Source organism: Psittacula echo (assembly GCF_963264785.1).
Source record: "Psittacula echo genome assembly, chromosome: 1".
NCBI classification, from domain to species: Eukaryota; Metazoa; Chordata; class Aves; order Psittaciformes; family Psittacidae; genus Psittacula; species Psittacula echo.
In genome coordinates this window covers 93,490,636-93,515,918 of record NC_137735.1, presented here as the reverse complement: position 1 = coordinate 93,515,918, position 25,283 = coordinate 93,490,636, and the positions used below count along the sequence as shown (strand labels likewise).

At 45.8% G+C, this 25,283-nt stretch overlaps 1 protein-coding gene across 1 annotated transcript in view; it reads right to left on the bottom strand.

The window, feature by feature from the left end:
- HIPK2 (homeodomain interacting protein kinase 2) overlaps positions 1-25,283 on the bottom strand; it is a 129,667-nt gene that overhangs the window by 34,498 nt on the left and 69,886 nt on the right. The window contains exon 3 of the mRNA XM_080631746.1: positions 390-513. Coding sequence (XP_080487872.1) covers positions 390-513 — 124 coding nt within the window. The remainder of the gene's footprint in view (positions 1-389; positions 514-25,283) is intronic.

The following is a 25,283-nucleotide window of genomic DNA, read 5'->3' as shown; positions in this document are numbered from 1 at the left end:
GCACCCTCATAAAAGGGGTTATGAAACGCAGCAGAGTTCGTGCAGTTTCTTCTAACAAATAAACCTTTATTCAACACTTTTCTGTTACAGCAAAGAAAGGGTGCGTGCTCTGCTCAGTGAGGACAGACATGTACGGAGCTCTCCAGTCAATGGCAATGTTGACTCTTGACTGAGATTTAACTTAGGTGGCCAGATCTTAAAAGCCAGCGTACCACACAGCACACTGGTTATCTAGAATAAATACCCCAGCTGGATAATGAAAAGGTTGACTTGGAAAGGTAAGAAGTGCATGTTCCTCATTAGCAAAACAGGAAAAGCTGGCATATCTGACAAGAGAAGGAAAGGACACCCCTGCACTTACCAGCATCCAGAGCAATATGTATACCCACCTGATCGTACTCCGAAGCTCCTGGGTACAACGGCCAGCCCAAGAACAGCTCTGCAATGACACATCCCAATGACCACATATCAATTGCTTCACAAAACGGTAAACCGAGGATGATTTCAGGGGCTCTGCAAAGGAAGAGGTTAGAAAACATCAGCAACAGGAGCAGCTCCACTTGGCTGGCACAGGGATGCCCACGCAGAGCACAACATTCATGAAGTTGCTTGCTGCCAACAAGTGTCACTGCAGCTATGGAGCTGAGGGGTGCACCGGCCACTGGCAAAGTGCTTGCTAATCTAGCATTAGCTGGTGAATATTAATCCTTGCAGAAGGGTCCTCTGGCAGCACTTCGCCAGGAGATAGCCCTGTGTTTCACAGCAGTTTGCAAAGGAGAGAAGTACTGTTATTTTCATTTAGCAGGTGGGAACATGAAGCACAAAACAAATGTGCATTCAAAGCCACTCAATTAAGGCCTCTGCTTGAGGGTCTTGGGACCAAGCTTGCTGTCCTGTAGAGGAACCGTGCGGACTCCCATGGTGAAGCTCAGTGGGCTTTACAAACAGCCAAACATTAAATAATCATTACAGGACTCGTATAAAAGGATTACTTTTTAAACAAATGGATGTAACCATGAAACAGAGAAATAACGTAATTAGATCTATTAGACCTAAGTCTTTTCCTCAGGAGGAAGTAGCCAAGAAACCTTCACTTCCCAGTCTGTCCCAGGCACCTGATTGTATTTCCTCTTCCCTTCCAGCCCAAACAGCCAAAATGTGGTGGCACTCTCACTACACTGCTGGCTTCAGAAGGTGCCCACTGAGGCATGCGAGTGAGTTTCAGAATGAGCTCAGCTGAGGAAGGAGAGGACAAGGTAAAAGCTCTGCTTCAGCTCTCCAGAAGGATCCCTGGCTGGGATGTGGAGGAGATGTCCAAATAAGCAAAACCAGCCTCAGCTCAAGACTTCCATGGGATCTTAGGGTGAGGCTCATTTCACCTTCCACACCGGTGGAAGCTGTTGTCACATCTTAGCTAGGTATTGTGCAGACTGTGTGGGCAATGAGGAGACACCCCCACACCCGCCAAAGGGGATTTGTCCTACTGCCTTGGGATGGATTGAATCCTTCACCACTGGTGCCAAAAAGGCCTAGAAGATGATGTTAGACGAGCTCCCTAAACTCCACTGGCCAAGGTGAGAGAAGATGAATAGTGCCCCAAATGCTTTGTGTTCCAAAAGCAACTTCCATGTGGAAGAATCAAAAGTATTTTACAAATACTGAAAACGTTACACAGAACCCACCTCTGCACACCAACACCTTTCCTTACTTTCCCTTTGTGGAAGCTCGGACTTCCACGTGCATTTAAGTGCCACAGTTGCTACTTTACAAAAGGATCACCTAAAGCTTCTCCCAGCTTCTGCAGTCAGGTGATGTTAAACAGAAATAAAACCTCACTTTCTCATGCTTACTTTCCCATTGCTAACTGTTAAGAAGAATGCACAGATGACAGATAAAAGAAAGAAACTCATATTGCCTTAAAACTTTCATAATTTTAAAAATAGCCTTGGGATTTCTCAGGCCCTGATGTATATTTTGGGAATGCCTGGGGTTGACTATTGAGCAAATCAAGTGCCACCATCTAGAGCTGGAAATAGGACCCATGGTTCCCAGTTTCCCATCTGTCATCAGGATAAGATCTGACACTAGTGAGATCATACTAAGGATTACCAATTGCAGTGGAAAATATTATGTTTTAATCACACCATTACACAGTCATGCGAAGACGAGTCTTTAGCCAAGAAACCACATGAAGTGGGTAACTTTTTCCAAAGAAACAAGCTGATGCCCTGTAGCAAGAATCCATGCCCCATCTTCAGTCTACAAACTTCCCCAATTTTGGATTGACTGGTAATAAGAAAAGCCCCAGACCGTCTGTCCTCAAACCAGCAATGCAGAATGTAAAAATTACAGGAAATTCCGTGATTTTAGGGTTAGGATGCTTAGAATCATTCTGTCAAAAAAACATGCCAGAAACTTTCGGCTACCATTAGCTCTTCTAGCTTCATCTGTGCTTGTTGTTCTCATACCCCCGTGTTCTTTAGCCAAGTGACAAACTTTTTATTCTAACTCCAATCTCTGCTTAGGAACAAGGGGTTAATTTTCCTCCTTTCCTCCCATTCCGTCATCCCTGAGCACTACTCGACACCTAGACAAAATGCAGAGAGAAAAAGACAGCTATGGTGACCTGCATCTCATTACTATGTAAATCCTGCATTCAAAGCCATCTGCCTCTCGCTGTCTGCCTTCCACATTGTGAACGAAAATGTCCCTGGTCACTAACGAGAGCTCAGCCATGCATCGGCTGAACTTCAAATCCCTCCCACTAACTCAAGTGGAGGGAGCGGAGGGGTGGACTATCGATAGGATATTCCCAATGCGATTTTGTTTAGAAACCTCCCTGCTCATAAAAATCACTTGCACTGCTGTTATATGCAGCACACACCTCCTCCCTTCTGTCCCCACACTTATGCTGCCAGCACCTCCAGACCCCTACATGAAGGAATGACCTAGAATTTGAGGTTCTAAAATCTCTGATTTTTTGCTGTCCAGTGGATTTTTCTTAAAGCCCCAGTTCTGGACTGCAACAGTGAGGAGAGAATTTCTTTTTTCACACACAAAAGAAGTTTTGCACCTTCGCTGTTGTGGAGAAAAGTCCAAAACCAGTGTCCATACCATTTAAACACATAAAAGGCAACTAAATGGGATGACATTCATTATATTAAACCAGACCTATCATTGTAGGAAGGGGAGGTGGTGAGATAGTTTTATTTCATTTTACTTTTTTTGGAAGCTAAATCAAACCTATAAATAAGTTGCCATCTTTACCCAGTCAGTCCCAAACAGATGACAATTTTGGAGTATCGATGAGAACCTCTGTGAGAGACGGGCCAGATCAAAGTGATATGGTGCTCTACGAACACCACAGCCAGTGTTCTCTGTGCCTTGCTCCCAGCCTTCATGTCATGACTGCAGTTTTTCCATGGAGAGGGAGTGGCCCTAAGACAAAAAGATCTTGTTAACTTAATTACACAGTCCTTAAGACATCACAAGAATGGCAGGTATCAGACTCCGCACAGTCTTCCACATTTTCAGCTAGTAGACACCTCCTGTTTGCCATGCAAGAGGGAGCTGGAGTCACCCCAGGAGGAGCCGTGGTCTGCCTGTCTGCTGGAACTCTGCTAATGGCCAACACTGAGCACTTTGGTGGAGGATGCTACAAGTTCCGTAATAAAACAACTAGTTAACTAATAAAATGCTTTCTGAACCTCTGTTGGGTGAAAATTCCTCTGTATGCTCTGCTATGGATACATAGATCCTTCTGCGTATAGACCTATATCTAACATGTGGAACTCCTCTCTTAACATGAACACGTCAATTTTTTAAGACAAGGTGAGATCCTGACTTCAATCACATGTTGAGGCACGGAGTTCCACAGGCAACCTTCTGCTTTCAATAGCATCTTACCTCAGTTGTTTAAAGCCTGATTTTCCTTCATCAGGTTAGGTTTAAATGTGTCACCTCTCACTTCATGTTAACATGGACTGGCATAGAGGTGAAGATGGAAGTGCCTGCATCACCTTTCTTTTAGAACAAGCTATTTTTATATCCCTGCCCTGCTCCTCCTTGTTGCAGCAGCTTCTGGCTTCTCAGTGTTTCAATCCATTTCCACCACCCGGCCCTGTAACTCCCCTTCCTGACATGACTGCTTGGAGATAGGCTGAACAGCCCAGAAACAGTTAAACATGAGGATATTCCCCAGACTTATTTTACACTATTTGCAGAATGCTTTCGCGTTCCAGTCTTCCCCGAGCCTAATATTTTGTTTGCTTTTGGAGTGACACGAGGCATTTCAGCAGATGTTTTATCTGGGAGATCCTCTGAGACACATAGTCCTTTCTCCAGAGGAGCTGCAATTAATTTAGGACATAGAATTATGTAGAAATAGTTTGGTTTTCCTCTTCCAATGTTAACTGCCTTTCAGTACTGTGCTGATCAGGCATAATGTTGTCTATCATCTAGATCAAGTCCCTTAAATGTTCCTCCCTCTTTTCTGCAGCCTAATCTAAGCAAGCCTGTGGTATCTGTACACTTAAGCACTTCATTGCTGGTCCACCACTTTCTACAGATAATTAACACATTAAATAACTCTGATCCTAAATGCATGCAGTCCACTCCACAACTGACCCTTTTATGCCTAAAAGCACTCAGATTTAGCTCAGCAATATGAATGGTGTAATTCTTTTTTTCAAAGGGAAAGAAAACATTTCCACATTTTAGCCACCCCTTATGTGGGATTTCTCTATCCTGTAGCTGGTAATGCTATGTAACAGGGGAAAATGCCCTATTACAGTGTACATGTCAGAATATTGCAATTACAAATCAGAAGGACATTTCACAGGGCAGCAGGTCCCCCTGGACCAGCACTGAGGTCTTCTGCAGACCGCTCCATGGCTGCATAGGGAAGTGTTGTCTGTACTGATAATGCTGCTTGTTCTAACACAGACTCACCAAACCGTTTGATTCTGGTAAGGATCCTGCCTGAAACCATGCAAAGGCAGCCTACTGCCAGATAACTTGGTATGTGCATAAACATCCCTCTTTACTGCTCTCTGCCAGTTTTTTAGCTGTGTATCCACAACACCCTCAGCACAGTAATTCCAGCTTCCATTATGAGACAAAGGAAAACAGAAAACTTCATCCTTCTGTCCTTCCTCTCCTGCAAGCTTCCTTCAGTATCTCCCAAAGAAAGGTACTCCCCTTCTGTATGTGCAGGCACAACCTACTCCATAGCTTACACAAATCTCATCAGCATAGACCAAAGATTTGTATCACTTACCACCAGCTTGGGATAAACTGAAGAGCCCTACTAAGAGCCTGTATCTCCAAGGGAAAAGTTGTAGCCCACTCCCACATCTCCTACCCCCTTTCCCAGACCAAATTAACTCTCCTGGCCAGCAAAGGGTTCAGGAGGAACAGGTTCAAAGGGAACAGCAAACCTGTTCCTGGGCTCAGCACTGGGTCCAGTAAGTCTCCCATCACCATGGAGCCTTGCTTGAATGTGCCTATGTATACCAGAGAGCTGCTCGTGCTGGATGCTGGGGACCTAGGGATCAAGGGTCCCCATGCTGGTAGCACCCGCAGGTACCCAGAGGCAGAAGTGCCATTTCATCCTTTGCTTGCACCTTGCGTATGATCCCATCCTGCTTTCAGGCCTGCTGCCTCTGGCAGAGTATTTACTTTAGCAACCCTGCTTTGTGGCAGGGTAATTTCATTGTCTGGTGTTTCTGTCAGGAAAATTAATTACCAGTCTAGCTCACTGGCTTTTTCACCCACACATCACAGGACATTAAAAACAAATGCCAAAAAAATTCATTTCTGCAGACTTGGATTTGGAGAGCTGGGTTCCGTCTGAATTTTAAAACACCCCTGCAAGCTGCCCTCCTCAGGGATAATTTAACACCTCTGGTAGGGTCCCGTGGCTAAGCATGATTGTCTCAGCAGAGACCTTCATGGACAAGTATACATATCAGACCAAAATATAACTCAAAACTTGATACTCATTGGCACCTAGAGCACAGAGTGTGCCTGCTTCTTGCCTTCGGGGTGACACTTCCAGAAGAAGGTTGCGGGCAGCTGCAGACGGACCTACGGTGATGCTGTCTGCTGAGTTGATACACACAGCTCTTGTCTTCTTCTACCTGTTAGTCTCACCTGACATAGCCTGAACTTCAAGAAGCAGCAGCTTTCACATCTTCATCCAGAAAGCCCCGGCCAGAGGCAGAGAGGCAGAAGCCCAGCTCCTTGGGCTGAGGAGGCATGCACTGACCAGCTGCATGCCCAGGGCTTGATCACTCTCAGCGCTTGTGCTCTCCCACACACCAAGATACCTTCTGTGAGGAGGAGGAACTGCATTCTTCACCTGCCTTACACACATTTTTATGCAAGTGATGGGACTGCATCCTTCTTCCAGCTGAACCCTTTCTTTGGCATCTTTATGGACTCTTTCTCATGCCTGCTCACTTGATGCTTTTGTATACTGTGAAAGTGTCCAATTTTTACTACCATATACTGTAGCATTCAGAGTACCCTTAGTGCTTAGTTAATGGAGATGGAGAGCATATAGCACCATTTTTTGTCCCTCTGCACCTCTCAGACCCCAAATAATTTCTTAAGTGCAGGGCTGTAAAAGGAGACAGGCTCATATTCTGGGAGTAAAATGTCATAGTTGCTATTTCCCTCACACCTCCACCTCTCCACCTTCACAGACACCTGGAAGGGATGCAGACAGCTAATACATACGACCCCCAGACTCAAGGTCTTCCTACGCTCTGTGGGCAGTTGCAGACTTCCACCTGTGAAGAAGCCAGCCATCAGGGCCACAGCTTAACACCTACAGGAACCAACAGCTCCTGATAGCTTGCTCAGCCCATGTCCTCTGCAGTGGGCAGGAGAGCACCTCCAGACCTCAGTGCAGATATAGATTAGATATGAGGAAGAAATTCTTTACTATGAAGGTGGTGAGGCACTGGCACAGGTTGCCCAGAGAAGCTGTGGCTGCCCCATCCCCGGAAGTGTTCAAGGCCAGGTTGAAATGGCTTGGAGCAACCTGGTCTAGTGGAAGGTGTCCCTGCCTGTGGCAGGGGGTTGGAACTGGATGAGCTTTATGGTCCCTTCCAACTCAAACCATTCTATCATGCATTTCTCCTGCACCCCTGAGCACTGGCATTTGCTTGGATGCTCAGCCAAAGCCCATACAGAAGTGGTACAACTGCAGACTACTCACTTGGGCTTCAAAGACTGCCATGATCTCTGGACCATTGGGAAGCACCAATACAACAGAATCACAGCAAAGGACAGCCCTGGGAGTCAGGACTCCTCCCAGAACATGCAAGCACACCATGCCTTTCAGTTTCCAGCATGAAGTTCAAACCCTGGAGAGTTTAGTCAACAGAGATATTCATGAGAGAGGGAAAGGGCCACTGAGGAACATCACCCAACCTATCAGAGGATGCTGTTTACCCACAAAGATGCTTTGGTTTGAGTCGTAAGGAAGAAGAGTGCCTTTAAATGGCCTATTCACAAGCTCCTATTTCACAGGGCAAACACAACTACACCCATGTCCTGGAAAAGGCTGTGAGGGCAGCCAGAGCCATTTCCAGGGCTGCCACCCCACCAGCACAGCTACCACTAGAGGGTAGCTCCAACACTGCATTGCTCACATTGCCTTCGCCCATCCCTCAAGATTAGTTTGCAACACATCAAAAAATATCTGTATCAGCTCAGAGGACTGGAAGCTGGACCCACTCAGCCTTCAGTGATGGTTTATGTTACACGACATAAATATAAACTGGAGGCTGGTAACAAGTGAGGTACTGCAGGGGTTTATCCCAGGACCGGTTTGTTTAACATCTTTATCACTGACCCAGGGGAGGAGGCAAAGTGCACTTTCATCCAGTTTATGGGTGATGCCAAACCGGAGAGACCTGACGGTGTGCTTGAGAGCAGGGCTGCCACTCAGAGGGCCCTGGACAGGCAGGAGGCATACGCTAACGAGGACTACCTGAAATGCGTCCAGGACAAAGGCTGAGTCCTGCCCCTGGGACGGATGAGCCCTGGGGACAATACCTGTGGGACCGCTCTGTGGGAAAGGCAGTGAGCACCTTGACTTGAGAGACAGTGGGCTGATAAGAGGACCCTGGTAGCAGCTGGACCAACAGCATCCCTGGAGAAGGGCCAGCAGACCAAGGAATGTGATGACCTACCTACAGCCACACTTGTGAGACCACATCTGGCTACCATGCTCAGCCTGGGGACCCCAGTGAATGGGTGAACTGGAGCAACCTCAGTGGGGGGAGAGACAGCCATGGAGGAATCCAACAGCAGCCTGCTCCCTTCTCCACTGCCCCATGGAGAAGACGGTGCCAGGCTCCTTGTTCAGGTAGGCAGCAGGAGGTGGAGATGACAAACTGAATCAGGGGAGGCTCCCACTGGGGACGGGGAAAACACCTCCACTGTGCTGATAATGGAACCACCAGCACAAGCTGCCCTGAGAGACCGTACAGTTGCTATCCTTGGAGGCTTTCGAGCCCAGGCAAGACAAAGTCCTGATCTTCAATTCATGACTGACCCCACCTTGACCAGCAGGTTGGGCTAAATGACTTTTCAAGGCCCCTTCCCACCCAAACTGCTCTAACTTGATGCGACAGAGTAACTATATATTTGCCAACAGGAAGGTCACCGCAATCTTCCTATATAGGCAAAATATCACATAGCTGGGAGTGTTTCGGGGGGAGGGGGGGGCAGGTACAGGCCCCAAGTGGTTTTTTTTTAGCAAGTGTACACACATAGTTCTGTCTGTCTTTTAAGACCAGAGAGCAAGTTACACAAGAATTACTTGTGGATTTGACTGGCATAATTACTGAACAAGCCTCGGGAGCCTATCATTACTAAGGGTATTTAATAGCAAATAAATCATAGAAGCAGACCAAACTACCTGCCCCTTGACACTGCTCATGTTGCACCAGGGTGCTGGCTGGGAAGGGCAAAAAGCTTCCAGAGGATGGTGTCAGAAGCTGACAGGGTGAGCCTGGACCCCAGAAAGTCACCCACTCCCTCCCTACACTGGCATTGGGCCATCGAATGCCCGTGTCACTCCTGGCCTTAAGTGTTTGCCCAGCTTGTCTTACAGACCTCCCGTGGCAGAGCATCCATAAACTCTGCAGTGCCCCAAAGCACCTCACCTGCTGTAATTTTAAGGAATAATACAGCTGTGCATAGCTGACTTTATGTCATGCTTAATTACAACTTGTTGTCAATCTGGCACCTATGTAATACATATGGGAAAATATAACTTAATACATCTCACTTGACTTTGTCTATACCCAACTTTCTGCCAGGCTGTACCTCCTCCCTATCTTCACCCTGCCTTGGCATTATATATTCATTATATATATATATCTTCAGTACCTGTAACTTTGCCTATTTTTCTTTCCTGCATCTCTCTCTCCTTTTTCTTTCTCAGCTTTTCAGCTCTCTTCTTGCACTTACTGTGCATGAAGAAAGAGGTGGACATCATGCACAGGAGCACTTAAACTCCCTACCCAGTGGAGGGGGCTCACACCATGCACTGCAAACACAGTCCTCTGCTGCTACAGAGGTGCATCCATCTTAAAAATAGGGTGTCACACACTCACATACCAGGTACCCTATTGGGATCCTGATGTTCACTGTCACCATTACATGAGGCTCTAGGGAAAAGCCATCTCCATGGATTATTCCTGAAAGAGTTTCAAGTAAACCACACTAACAGACCCCAAACACTTGCCATTACCATGCACCTTTCCTGGGGTTAAGAAAGCTGGATTTAGCCTTGAACAAAGCCTGGGTTTAAATGGGGAGGGAGGGGTCCCTGCTGTGAGGCTCTGCACCACTCTGTTCTCCTATATACATTGCATATGTACATTCCATTTAGGTTAGGGCCTGAAAGAAAATCTCCTGCTCCCATCAGCAAGAGGGTGCGAGAAAATAACTGAAGCCCTGAGCTGGAGAAGGCAGCGCAGCTGTCTGTGGAAACAAGACAAAAGATTTAGAAACAGTCTCTTTTTTCCCCCTCTTCCATGTCAGGCTGTTTACAGAAACCAAGGGATGAAATTTTGCAGACAAAAACACTGAGAGCAGCCTGTCAGTCTCAGAGGGAGGGAGGGAGCGGCAGAGGGAGGGGAGCGTAGGCTTCTTTCAGGATTATGGATCATTGCTAAATTGCTCTATCAATTATTAAACCCATCACTCAAAGCACAGTAACCAAAATACAGCAGATAAAGCCTTTCTCATCCACTCTCTACCAGCTGCTCTCCTCCTCCTAAAGCCAGCGGGGAATGAAAATTCTCATAGTTTGTATTTTACAAACATCATTTTCCCTGTGCCTTGAAAATAAAAGCTTTTTCGGACAAGGTACAGTAGAACCGAGCCTGCGGCACAAGATATTAAAGGAAGACTTGCCCTTTTGATTAACAGACCCAAGGAATAAAACACAATCTCTCAAATCAATATAATTTCTTAGCACTGACAGGTTAAAACATTTGTTGGTGGATAAATGAAGAGGCAGGCCACAGCCACCAATAGATGTTAGCTGCTATTTGCCTTTGCTGCTGGGTGGATCCAAGATGAGCGGCAGGGTGGGCACGGCCCCAGGAAAGGACGGGACATGCATGGCCAAGTGGCACATGGCATTTGGTCTGGCCAGTGACTCTGTGGAGAGAGAAACCGCAAACACACATCCAGGATGACAGAGGAAGCCCTGGGCTGGCAGTGCCAACAGGGAACCACACAGGGAGGAGTACCAGGACCTGACATACAGCCAGAAAGAGTTCCACGTGGCTACCAATGTCTGAACGGACATGAGTCTTCAGCAGCACTATACGCACTTGCTGGAGGCATTTACCATATTCATCAGCTGAAGCAAACATGTGCCTGAGTCCCAGTGAGGGCACTGGATGGATCTAAACTTCAACACACATTTAAGAGCTTCGCTGAATCTGAATCTGCTAGTAAGTCCTTGTTGCACTTGAGCTGGAAATCGTAAGAGGCAAGAAAAGCTATTAAGCCAAATAATGGAAAAGAAAGCCAGGTCCTGGGTCAGCCAGGAGACACACTAAGCTTGTCCCAGCCAGAAGTGCATCTTTGTACATCCCTGGAGGAAGCCCTCCTGGACTGATCACAATCATGCTTATCTCTTTGGACTCAGAAATGCAGGACTCCATGAACTTCAGAGGAGTGCACAAGGCTGAGCACCGCGACCATTGCCCCCAGGGGTCGTCAGCTCCACACTGACCCAGAAGGGCAAAAGCATGCAAGGGTGTGGGGGGGGGATGTGTGATGAAACAACAGCTACATTCAGCACAGCGTGACCTCTAGTTGTTCTCTGAAACAAAGGGTAATGCACCGGGGAGGGAGGAGGGCTGGGGCTTTCCCAGGTTATGGAAGAAATCAGAGAATAGAAAAATCATAATTTGAAAACAAAAGCCCTATCCATGCCAGGCAGTGAATGGCTGAACGGCAACGTACTGGGTGCAGAGTTCCCCTGGAGGAGGCATCTGATCAAGAGGGGAAGAATGCCAATTATGTGCTCCCATTCATGCCACTGCAATGAAAGCATGATTCTGACTCCGCTTTCTGACCCGCAGTATGCAATTTATGCAAATCCAAGCTGTTCTCGCTTCCCTCAGAGCCAAACATACACCAATGCCAGAGCTGGCTCTAAGTTTTTGTTTTCCTTTTCAAATCTATTGTTTTCACTGTTGAATATTTAAGACCTTTTGTTGTTGTTGTTGCATTTCTTTGGAAATAATAATTAAAAAAATCCCAAAGCACAGAGAGACAGACAAGACTCGACTCCTCATTTCCAACAGCCTCCCATTCTGCCATGCTCAGCTCCAGCTCCATCCCAATCCCTTATCATTCCAGCCCAGAGCCCTGCCATGTATCAGCCAAGTGAAGCTCCTCTCGTCTGATCTGTAACATTCCCTGAGACTTTCGTTCACAGCAAATACTGAAAGTTGCACCCAGCTGTGTGGTGGTTTTATGGGATTAGCCCGAATACTGAGCCAATTGTCAATACAAGGCTCCAAACGATTTCTATCCCTGGCAAACACGGATACAAACCAGACTCAGGCCATGATGCTAAGGTTGGTTTCAGAGAGCAAGTAGCAGGGCTGAGGCTAAAAATACCAAATTATTGCAGCCTTCCTTTATTTTTTTTTTTTCTTTTAATCATGTCTACTGGCTGCTTTTACTTTTAATTAGAAAAAGACAAAGACAAAAATAAAGTCCTTATCCTGCCTGCTCCTTGGAGAAAGGAGCATTGCCCTTTACTTATCTCTGAAAAGCCACACAGATTTAATATTATTATTAGCAGCAACTATTTGTATTTCTGTAGCACACAGAAGTCCCGACAGAGACCAGAGCCTCATAATGCTAGATGCTAAAACACAATGTGCTAGGGGACTGTGTCTGCTCCAGAGAATTGATGATCTAAGACTATGTGTGGTGACAGGGGAACAGATTGGTGGAGCGGTTCGCCCAAGATCATACAGTGAGACCGTTGCAAAGCCAAGAAAAGAAGCAGGGTCCTTGCGAACAGCATGCCGTATCTATTAGGACACAACGTCTTCTATTTATGGTATTTGGGAGCAGCAGTAATACAGGGATTTGAAGGTTCTTTCCAACGAGATGGGTATTACTGAGGCCAAGGCAGACTTTGAGGAGAAATGACCCGTACACGTCACCCAGCAGGACAACAGCCGTGTCAGGAACAGCTCACAAAATCCAAGGTCCACTGCACTGTCCCACTTGGTAAGTTGCACCACCCTGCCTATGCTGTGAGGTGGAACTAGATGATCTTCGCAGTCCCTTCTGAGAGAAACTGTTCTGTGATTCTATGACCTGTCTCACCTACAAAACAGTTTTAAGAAAAGCCTGGGAATGCCTGCTCATCCACATATACAGGAACATGTGGCTGGCAACAACACTGGCAGTTGGGAGCTGCCCCAGTTGGCCATTCCCGCTGCAGAGAGATGAAAATTCTCACCTTCAACTCAAGCCCTACTTGAATCAATATGGCCTGTGGAGAGGGTGACAACAGCCCCCTGCACAAGCAGCAGGGCACAGCACCACAGAAGAACGCTCCTCTTCCATAGAACTGCAGAAACACATCCACTCTGAATTTACCTTGTTCTGATTGCATTTGTATTAAGGCCAACACCTGGAAGCAGTAAGTAGGGCCCTATTGCACTAGGTGCTGTAAAAAACCAGTAAGTAAACAGTCCCTGCCCTAAAAGACTAGCAACCTAATTTGGGACCCTCATCATCCTGGAAATTCAAACTCTGGGACTTGCTGCTCAGCATCTGCTAAGCTGGGATCTGCAACCAAGCCTGCACAAAACACAGTCTCTGACCCACTGGGGTGAGCGCTGAGAGTCTGGATCCTGCAGCCAATGGAGACAGTAGGGAGCCCACAGATGGGAGCAGCTTCACTGGGAAACCCCACAGCAGCCCAGGCTACTGATATCCTGCTGCCGGTTATGTCAAGAGCACGATGAAGTAAGGCTTAAGTGTATCTGCAGAAAGGACAAACAACCATTCGTGCTGTACAAACAGTCCTGAAGGAACCACGATGCTTGTGGGGAGAAAGGCAACAGTCCAAAAGGAAGACTTTCAGAATAAAGTCTTCTGCAAAGTTAAGTTCTTTCTTTATTTAAAACCATCCCATGGAAAATACAATTGTTCTCCAACGCATCTCTGTACCAAACCAGGAGACTAAATTCAATCATTAAAGTGTGAAGCTGACAAATTTAAATCCATAGTAAGTGCAAATTTCAACACAATTTTAAGTAAGGAGTCGCTCCCAACACCTTCATAACATGTCAACACATAGTCATATATTTGTTTCTGGGACTCTTCAAATGTCTCCTTTTACAGTTTCTTTTTTTTTTTCCTTCCTTGCCAAAACAAATTCTTAAAGCTATAGCGAAGTTCTGAAAAAATATAAAATAAACATTCCCCACATGTGAAAACCTTAGATGCCCACCACAGAAATGCTGGAGAGATAGAATAATACCATGATACAAAAGAAACTTTCCCTCCTCTTTGCCATACACGAGGGCAAATTTGGACTGATTCCCATCTGATTAATTTTAACTTCTAATTTGTCCTTGGATCACACTGTGGTACGGATGTTGTTTCTTAATTTGACTGTTTTGCAAGTAGCCAGTACTGTCCTTGTAAAGGACGAAGAAATCCCCATATATCAGGAATGCTTTTGGCTGAGGGGAAGTTTGGTAATTATTCTGGAGAAATAAATACAACAATCAAAAGTACTTCCCAGGACATGACGGCAAAGATCCACCCTTTCTTGAAAGATGGGGCTCTCTTATGTATACATTAATATCTTTTATTATTGTGACTGCCTGTAACCATTTAGCCCTCTGCAAAGTCAGCTGCAGGGTTCAAGAACATTTCCTGACATTCTTCACATTTTTTTACATGTTGCAATTCTATCTGGTGTATATCACAAGCTCCCCCTCCCAGAAAGCATGAACCAAACCGTCTTCCTCCTGATGGAGGAGTTCAGGCTTCATACCTAAACTTGACTGAATGCAGCTCTCAGAAACCTCATTGCTTGAGGGCTGCATTAGAAATTACTGAAAACAGAGCAAGTTTGGCTTTGATAGGTAAACCCACAGTACATTCAAGCAGCAGGGAACGCAAATGGACCAACACCTTCCCTTAAAGATGCTTTCATCCAGGCCTGTGTCATCAGTTGCAAGCCCATGAAATTACTGCTCCAGCATCTTGGATCTTCCCTGTCCCTCCACCAAAAACCTCACTGTACACCTTTTGTTTCATTACCTCCTCTACTACACACTTCTCCACCTTTATCCCCACAGCTCCCCTTCCACCTATATTTAGGTCGGTCACAGGAAGTGGTCTTTTTGGTTTAACTGGGACTGTGACAGAGTTGGTGCCATTGCCTGCACTGCAGTGGGCAGACAGCCTCCAGCAGGGCAGGGGAGGACAAAAAGGGCCTCGGGCCTCGCATGAGGCACAGCTCACTACCCTCCATACAATATACTATCAACACATGGCAATATTTAGGGTGCAATAATAAGGCAGTACACGAGTGCTTTACCAACAAACAAGACAGGGAAGGGAGTAACTGTATTTCCTCCGTTATTCTAAGGAGGGGTTCACTAAGAGATTAGCGAGAAAACAATGTAAGCTGTTGATCACAGGAACAGCTAACCTAGAAAGGTTACCACATGTTCCTGCCTCATTTTTCACCTCTATAATTACCTCGTTGCTTCTCCTCACATCCCACCCACTGCCAAGCACCAAATGCAAACCACCGCTGCTTTATTAATTATGTATTTCATTTACACTCATTGTCACTGCCCCGCAACATGCCACAGAGGCTGAAGGATGAAGTGGCACAACTTCTGTGATCCCCATAGGGCGGTATAAGGCAGCTGGAGCACTTTCCTGCCTTTCCTTCACCCAGCCTGAGAAGCTGCCACCTCTCAGCAGAGGTCGAGGTGGGATGGAGGCAGAAGGGATGTGGGTCTTTACATCCCGCATCCTTTCATGAGATGGAGAAGCAAGATAGGGGTGTGCAAGGGAAGACCGTTTCCATTCATGAAGGGCTCAGATTTGCTTTTGGATCTTCATCCAACTGAAACAAAATGCCAATATTGCTGAACATACTTAGCACCTCCTGAAGCGAAATCCTACTCCGAACTGTGCCTGTCTAAAAACAGCAACGCCAGGCTCCTTGTTTACTGTGCCTTCCTGATGCCTGATCTGAATTTCTCTGTTTAAAAGAAAAATTCCCTTTTTCTTTCCTCTCTTTCCTATCTACTGCCCTGGCAAACCCAACCAGAGCTTCAAGAGCCACTCTGGACTCATTTCTTGCACATTAATGCGTGCATACACAGGCAGTCAAATTAAGAGTTATGCAGAGATGGGCAAGGGAAGCGCAAGCCAATGATCTGAAGACAAAGAATTTGCAGGGAACTCGCTATGTGTCTACACGAAGTACAGCATCACATTTCTGATGCAGGGAAGCCTGAAGGTCTTTTTTTTTTTTTATTTGCTTTGGGGAAACCTAAAATAGCTTCCTTTGAGAACCTGTGCTCTGTAATCACCGTTTCTTCCTTCTGCAGTTTCTGGATCCAGGCTTTTCAGTTGTAGAATAATAGTAAATATGTATAAAATAAGGATAACTCCTGCAGCAGCAGTAGTGAGAAATACTTTAAGCCCTAGATCTGAGAAATATTTTCTGTTCTTGCTTCCTTCTGTCCCACCAGAAATTATAATTAATTCATGCTCTAACAATACCAAAATAATTATTTTCTAATTGTAACCATATCTGCAATAGAACTCCATGCTGATGCAAAGTGGAACAGAAAAAATTTGCGGACAAGAGTGAAAAGCTTGCATGACAGAAGTCACGCAACGATGCAAAGTTGTATGCATCACCTGTTTTGGACCCCAGGAAAGTTCACATCTGTTGAATGCTAATGAAGAGAGAATCATCCTGGAAAAGCCAGTACAAGTAGTCTCAAGAGGAAATTAAACACAGAACTTCTCTTGAGAAGGAAAACTGGAGTGAGAGCTTTTACCATGCCTTTGGGGCTGCTGAGCTCCGAGATGCTCACCTCAGGATCCCAATAGAAAACTAGGCACAAGTAGGATCCCGAAAAACCAAGGAGGGATAGGCCTTCTTCATGCTGACAAGGAAAACCAAAAGCACGGCACCTGCTGCTCTCCAAGGTTAACTCACTGTGTTGAATGTAACTATTCTCAACCACACCAAGCCATTGTAATGCATTTCCAAATACATGTGAAGGGGAAAAAAAAAAAAAAAAAAAAAATCACAGAGCATCAGCCAATCCCTAAAACTTTGTTTAGAATCATAGAACCATAGAATAGTTAGGGTTGGAAAAGATCTTAAGATCATCTAGTTCCAACCCCCCTGCCATGGGCAGGGACACCTCTCACTAAACCATGTCATCCAAGACTCCATCTAGCCTGGCCTTGAACACCGCCAGGGATGGAGCATTCACAAGTTCCTTGGGCAATGCATTCCAGTGCCTCACCACCCTCACAATAACTTCTTCCTTATATCTAACCAAAACTTCTCTTGTTTAAGTTTGAACCCACAGTTCTAAGTTGGATCCACAACAGATATTGGAGAGGATGCTGGAAAAAAACCACAATGGACTACAATGAACACTGCCTTCCCATGTCCCATAGGTGTCATGCAAACCCTCTCCTTCTCCACATGGTACAAGAGCCAAACCTTTTCTGAGCCAAACCTTTTCTAAGCCAAACTCTCCAAGCTCCTAATGCCTACATGCAAACATTGCATTCAGATGCACTCCTTCAGCCAAGTCCTCAGGAAAGCTGCATGGGATGGCTATTAACAATGACCTTCTGTCTTCAGCATTGACCATAGCACAGATGTTCCAGCTACAGGCACCTCCAGTTCACCTCCAGCTCTCACCTACAGAACTATATAAAGAGGGGGCTTTATAGTTCTCCCCTCCACTCAATGGTGTCTCTCATTACTGAATGCTTGTGGTACTCCACACTGCATCCCTGTGACTAGAGGTGATCCTGGCACCTCTGACAGACGTGGCTGGCAGCTGAGATCAAAGGACAACCCACCAGGGCTTTTTGCACTGATGCCCACTCTGCACACAACCAAGGCAGGGGTGGCTCTGGGTAACCACAAGAAGTCAAAGCAACCATCCATATAAAACCAGGATCTGGCTGAGGAAGAGGAGGCAGAGCTCGTTTCAAACCAAGACAGTAGAAGCCATGTATAGCCACTGAGGATTGCGCTCTGTGTCCTCCTCCCATCCACACCTATTGTGCTTGACTCCTCCAGAGTGAAGCCTGGTTAATAGTTCTCTTCATCCAACAGAGAGAGGCAGTGTCAGCACAGTGCTGGGTCTCCCCTGAATCCTTGAGGAAACGTTTACTTGTCACAGCAGCAGCAGGACTGACACTGTACCCACGAACAGTTTACTGGACCAAAGGGTGAACAGAACTGGACCAGGAGATGTATAGAGCTTCTGGTTTTGACAATGCCCGCAAGATCCTCAGGGACATTAAGAGAAGAACAGGAAACACTCTTACTGTGTTTTCAAGGTAATTTATGAGAAAATTTCAGGATCTTATGTGTGATCAATTTTAAAGATCTAAAATTGAACGACGAGAATTTTCTTCCCCTCCCAATTAAGCCAATTTACAGTTTTTTCAGATTGATGGATTAGCCATAAACTGGAGCGCATGTGTCAGAGGACATCTCTTGGTTGTTTCCGTGAATTCCATTGTTTATTTATTTGCTACAGAAACAAAGAACAAGCAAAGACATAGTACAGAGCTGCATGCTCTGGAGTGGAGCAACAGACCCTTCAGGATTGAGATGGGCCCTCTGAGGATCCATCTCACTCACTTTTAGAAAAATCTCTGCATTTCCACTCTTCCTTGAAGCACGATGAGGGAAGGATTAATTAGCTGATGTTTGTAAAGCCCTTTGAAGATGAAAAGTGTTATTTTTATTTTCAAGTCTCACCAAAGGAAAAAAAAAAAAAAAAGAAAATAAATTTAAAAAAGAAAAGGCCAGAGAAAGGCTTCTGTTGTTTCCTACAGATGGAGGTCTCACAACTGAGCTCCTGTACAGAGACACTCCTCCAACAGTATATATTAACTGGCAAGCTAACACTGCAGCCTTTCCCCCGGGGCATGCATTAACAGGGTCTCTGCCCAGCTGCCTATTTTCATGAAACATGTAGAACTCAATACCACTGAGACCTCTCCCCCCTGCATCAAATTTGCTTGAATTTGTCCACCGGATTCAAAAGTTAAGGGGAACACAGCAGCAGTGTGATCACCCACATCTCTTTGCCTTAGAAAAGCAGACTAAAAGCAAATGAGAAAGGCCCTTGAATACAAATATGGCTGCCCAGAACCCAGGTGGGCTACTTCTTCCTCAAGTGTAAATTACAGAAGTGATTCGTCTTTTTAAAGCACTTTGCACCTACTGTTGCAAGTTCTGTATGTTCCTTTTATTTTTTTTTAATTATTATTATTTTTCAGGTTGGTTTTTTTTTTTTGTTTTCTGTTTGGGATTTTTTACCCCCCCATGTCCTTGGCATCACGAGGACGCACTCAAAGCAGCAGCACACTATGGTGCAGGGCATGGATGCCCTGGCAGGTGGAGAGCAACAAGAAGCTTACAGGTGGGTGCCCTGCCCTAAGAACGCAAAAATAGCAAGCAGACAGGAAGGTATTAGCAGAGCTGTACTTAACACCTAAGAAAAGGATGACAATGAGCTGTTACACATCAGGCCTGAAGTGAGCTGGCAACCCAGAAGACTTCACAGTCTGCAGCCCATTACAGTTCCTTCAACTCCATAAGCTCATCAAAACCTCATGACCACCAAAACTAAACAGTACGCTAGCATACTGTTATTTGAGTTACCCTGTTAGAGAACATAAAAAAATTCATCTTAAAGATGATCTCCAATGTCCATCTCCAGATACGTTCGATCCCCCATGACCACGGCTAGGAGCACCTGTGCTGAGCCTGCTTTCATCTGAGTTCCTTTCTCCCACTCTCAGCTCAGCAAGGCACAATGAGCAAAAGATGTGAGGTCCTGCATAAAAACAGCCATCTGGTGAAGGGGCAGGAAGAACCAGTTAAAAACAGTAGCTCCACCATATGGAGAATATAATGCAGCTGGGCAGTGTAGGAAGAAGCAAACCCTATTACAATAATTGTGTTGCCAAGTGATGTTACAGACTTGTTTTTCCCCTCACGGCTTCTGCAATGATTAAGAATAGAGCTTCCCCTCATAATGTGGCTCCATCCCCACAGCAAGATCAAACTGTTTCCCCAGGTGACTTGTGGGATTACTAGTCTACAGAGTGAACTGAGTGCAGAGACAGAAGCATTACACCCCCCTATCACCTTGCTTATTCTTCCATTCTGAATTGAGACACCAAAACTTCTGGAGAAGGTGATCCAATTCAGTTGGATGGCACTCCAAAGAGAGGTAACTCAGCATTAGCACAGGAGGCAATTACACTGCTGGCAAGCCAAGGTTTGGAAGACTTCTGGCCCCCCACACCTAAGGACAGGCAATGCAAACCTGTTCGGGGCTAAGCCACCTCTCCTCCTCAGGAGCCATTACTACTTGGGCTCCTAGAGGCTTGCAATGAGATTATCACTATGAGCTAGCTATGTGCAAAAGGGTGAGTCTCCCAAGGTCCCACCCTGTCACAGTGGTGTGTCCCTCTTGGGAATCCAGCAGGGAAGGGATTTGTCTTTCTTGCTGCTATCTGACCATTCACCACAGAGATTAACAGACAGCAGTGTAAGTAACGTGCTAGCACCTCAGCTAGCATGTGCTGCTGCTGAGCCCTGCACGTGAGGAGGAACTGATGTCCAGGCAGGGCTAACTGTGGAGAAAGTATGGACCTGGATGTTAAGCACAGCCACCATTGCTGAATGATGACAGGTAACCCCAACTCTCCCCTTCTGAGGGACATACCCTCCTACTGAGCCATTTGTTACAGGTCATATCAGGTCCGAATTCAAGGTTCTAGCTTTCTCTTGGTATAGAATTTGCTCTTTTCCCCCTTTTCCTTTATTTCCCCCCCCCCCCCCCAATCCCCTTCCCTCTTTCTCCCTCTTATCCATTTCCATGCTGTGGCTTTCCAGATCTCCAGACATTCATGGTTGTAAACAGATTTCCTTGCACAAGCAGCCTTGCAGCTTCTAGACAATGATGGGCAAACCCACTAATGTCTCCAGGAGGCACAGAAGCCAGTGGGAAGCACAGCCTCTTACTGGAGACATCGTTCCCAGGCAAGCAAAATCCCAGTTCGAAGCCAGTTAACGTATTAGTCATTAATTCTGGATAAAAGGAAATGTATTTGCACGGCCCTGCTTAGACAAGACTGAAATCTTAACTTGCCCCTCCCCCTTCCCCTGCTCTCCTTTAATACGCTATTAATGTTGCACGCCAGCACAAGCCAACATGCAAATAGAGCTCTATGCAAATACGGCTCAATGCAAAGACGGCTGCACTTAGTTCAGTGCGTAAGTACAACTCCAGAGGAACAGCCAGAGGAAAAATAAATCATACAGATGATAGAGAATGCATGTCTTAACTTCCAAATTTCCAGGGAGAGGCGAGCGTGCACGCCTGTCAGCACAGAGTTCACCAAGTTTCATCAAAGAGATAACGTAGTTAATACTCTGCTTAATTAGAGGCTGCAGTATTCTTCTTGGGATGCCAAGAGAATTACCCTCTTAAGTGTCTATGGTTCTGTCTTGCAAAACCTACTTCTAAAGTGGACTTGGAAGTGCAACTCTGCTCAGTAAAAGCAGTACTCTCAACTTTCCTGTTCATTATTTCTCTGTAATACCACATCAGATATCCTTAGTTTCTAGACAGAAACCTTGTATAGGTTTTCCCTGAAGCACAGTTCTGCAAACAACAGCCCTGAATTTGAAAATCAATCACTTGCATTCCTTCCCAAGCACTGCTACCAGCATCACATTAATTGCTGCTGGCAATCAACAGGTCCCCAGCTATAATGCTGATGAGGGGCAGAAGTATTTCTACCCAGAGTTTTGAAGAGATAACTAACAGAATGAAAAATCTATCTTGATGCATATGCTCTCTGGCCCTTAAAGCAGGGTCTAGGTAAGGATGTTCACTAGAGCTGCTGCTAGCTACCATACTTGCCTGCAAGCACGATGAAGTTCCATTCGACTCCAGCTATCAGAAGCAAGCCAGCAGGTCAGCCATAGGGTGTGAACGGTACCAGAAAGACCCAAGCTCTTCCTATTTCCATAAAGACTGCTGTGTTGGACTTTCAGAAACCTTAATATACCCAGGTAAGGCAAGCACAGTTTATGAATCCCACTCGATAGCTGGGAACTCTAAGACATGTAGCAGAAAGATAATCTAGACAAGTTCACAAAGCAAACAAGACATTGTCCCAGCCTTGTATGTTAGCCACAAGACCATCTTTGGATACAAGTGCCAAGTGTATTAGAAATATGTATCACTGCAATTGATGACTCTGCATTCAGAAATATTTCTCAGCTGTGAAGGATAGCTGAGAATGCATTAAGGTCACTTGAAGCACTTTCTGAGAACAAGCAGTCCAAGGAATGTAATTTTTGCTGAAGAACTATTTGGAAATGAGGTTCCCATCTGGAAAGCTCCTCTGCTAGAAGTGACAAAGGAACTAGGGCACCTGTCTAGCCCAGTAAATACAGAAACAACATATCCCTGCTCTTACCATAGGAATCATGAGTCTCCAAGCAGCTGGAGTTCAGGAAAGAATTAAAGCCCACGACTGAGCAGGAGCACCTTGCGCCCCTCATCGGCACCTCTTCCAGCCTACACTGTTTCAGCAGCGAGTGTGGGGGAAGGAATAAGGCTTCATTCTGGATTCAGCAAGGGAAAACGTGACATCCAGAAAGAATGCAGGCAACCTCTCTTTTTCCTCAAACAAGGCTACTGGACAGTATTTGCAGAAGTTATCTCCTCGTGCTTCTTCCATGCATTGGGTTTTACACGACATGCAAATACCAACTTCAAAACAAGGGGCAGGGGAAAGCTACAAAACAGTAGAACAACTGATATCTTTACAAAGTAATGCCCTGTCTTTGGTGAAATTTGATTCAAGCCTAAGATGTACTGCTTTGCTGTTAACTGTATTCCATATTATTACCCATACAGTGCTCTTTATTACAGGTAACACTATAGATCTGTGCCTGCTGCCTGGCAGTGCTTTTATTTGGGAAGAACCATAGGCAGACATCTGGCATGTAGCAACACATGAGAAAGGGCCTCAATGATTTCTTTATTTTTCATTTAAATTTCAGCACGGCCACTCTTGTAGCTCTCTTCCTTCTTTATGTAACTGGGAAAGGGCTGAGGTGAGAAGGATCCCACACAGAAAAAGAGCTGGCTTGCAGCGCAGAAGAATGAAAGCACTGCTAGGAAAATGAGAAGACAGCTGGCTTCCGCAAAGGGTGCCAGACCTCGTGTCTAAAATTAAAGAATCTCATATTCTGAGGAAAGCACCTAGTCTTGCCCTTAAGTAGAAAATTAAAAAGCAAGAACTGGAGCACACCGTGTGATTATTAGTGCACTATAAAAACCTTACACCGGTTGGAAGCCAGATTAAATCCTACACATGTCGGTAGTACCGGATGGCTTTCTTTTTTCAGTGATTTTTTTCAAGGCCCGCATGAATGGAATTCAGAAAATGGCTGGTCAGCAGCCAGGAGCGGGACCCACCTTATAAAATCGCCACTTTTGGTAGCGTGGCTGCGCAGGCCTAGAGAAGACAAAGACCTAGAGAGTTATGCGGTTGGCTCAGCCCTTTAGCTAGATACAGTCTCTCCAGGCCATGCCAAAGAGAAGAGAAGAAGCGGAATGGGCATTTAGTTCCTATTTCGAGTCATGCTACCACACTCCTCACCTTCCCTGTCTACTTCCCCTGCATGAGCCTCGCTGGTCTTGACTGGAGGGAGACACCCTGATTAACAGAGATAAGTGACAAAGCAAGTACCAATACGCGCAACACCGGCACAGCTCAAGACCAATGTCAACAGCGTGTACCATCTGCAGAGTGGAGTCCCACCTCCATGGGAGGCATGGGGAAGCACTTCTCTTGGCTGTTACGGGGTCTGTGGTCTCCAGGTACATCTCCTCCTGGTGGCACTGCTGGTGTCAAGATAATCTCCACCTTGTGGCACTTCTGGTTTAACCAGTCTCTGCCACAAACCCCAGGTCCCACCCGTGCTTTCGCTTAGGACAAGCTGCTACAAATGCTCACTGGGCCAGCTCTGAAGTACCAGAGAGGTTAAGATGGGGAAAGGGAGGCAGCACTGCTCAGGCAGCCACTGTTACCAAAGGCGATATATGTGAGCATGCCCTGAGAAGACAACTGCTTCCTTGGTATTCTCAAGACCAAGCTATCACACACAGGTAATGGAAAAATCAAGCCAGAGCGACAAATGACAGTGATCAAAGTGGGGGAATATACTGCCAGCCCATGACTCATTTCTCCTATGTTCCCAGCAGCACGGTCTTTCAGGTGGGGATCAGTGGTTTGGACATTAATCACAGATGAAGGGTATTTTCTGTGACATGAAAGCAGAAACCCCCGAAAATGAAGCTGGACGGTGTGGTCACTGTGATTCATGGGACACTGGAGGGAGGGTGGCAGAGGCACACACTTCCCAAGGGATCACACACTTTACACTGTCCCCTCTATTTGCCTATGGAGCCGCCAGGGACATAAACTGCTTTTCATATTAGTGCATAGTCAATTAATCTCTCTCTTCCAAGAAGGAAGGGGGAAACTGCATCACCTCCCCAGTTTCCCAGCACTTGAATCCTGAATGCTTCCCACCAACACTACATTCAGAGTGTCTCATGTCCAGAAGGCAGAGAACAGCTCAGAAAGGGAAATGGAAATCCCGATCAGTTAACAAATACGGTGGGGAAAAACATCCTTGGCAAACAGTCAGAACGACTTAGGAAAACAATTTCTTCTGCTTTACCAACCTCCCTGCAACTTGCATCTATTTAGGAGAAAATAATTTAAAAAATCCACTGTCATTAAAGTAAATTTGAGAAATTAGTTTTGCACCAACTCCTCTCGCACTGCTTTTGCACTGGCTGAGGGCACTACACACTAACTCCTTCAGTCTTCATAGGTTTTCTTACAGACATATTTTCTCTCTGGCTTTGGGCCAAGCCCTGGTATTCTTTTTACTTGGGGAAAGTCCTCAGGAAAGTCTGTCACAGATTTGCCTCTAATTGTGGGTCTTTGCCTGTAAGGATTCATTTCTCCCCATTGCTGACTGATATGTGAAAACAGTTCAGATCTGTTAGTAGGGAATTTGGTAGGATCACAGGAATTACCTCGATGTGGCAGCCTTGGCCACAACAGGCTGTGAAAATAACCTCCACACTCCATGAATCAAACCACAATTAGCCACCTGAGAATTAATACACGCTGTTATCGATATCAGTATGATGATCAACACTTACTTCCCCCTCTCCTACTTTCCTGGGAACTAACTATAAGGATGAGGCCCCCGGTAGCTCCATGCATAAGGTGGGTGCAGAGCCTCTCCCTCACTTCCCATCCTGCTGTGCCCCTGCCCAGCCACCCCCCAGTTCAAAGTCACTGGAGGCCTTGGTTCTTATCATGAAATGTTCTGCCAAATCAAATGTAAA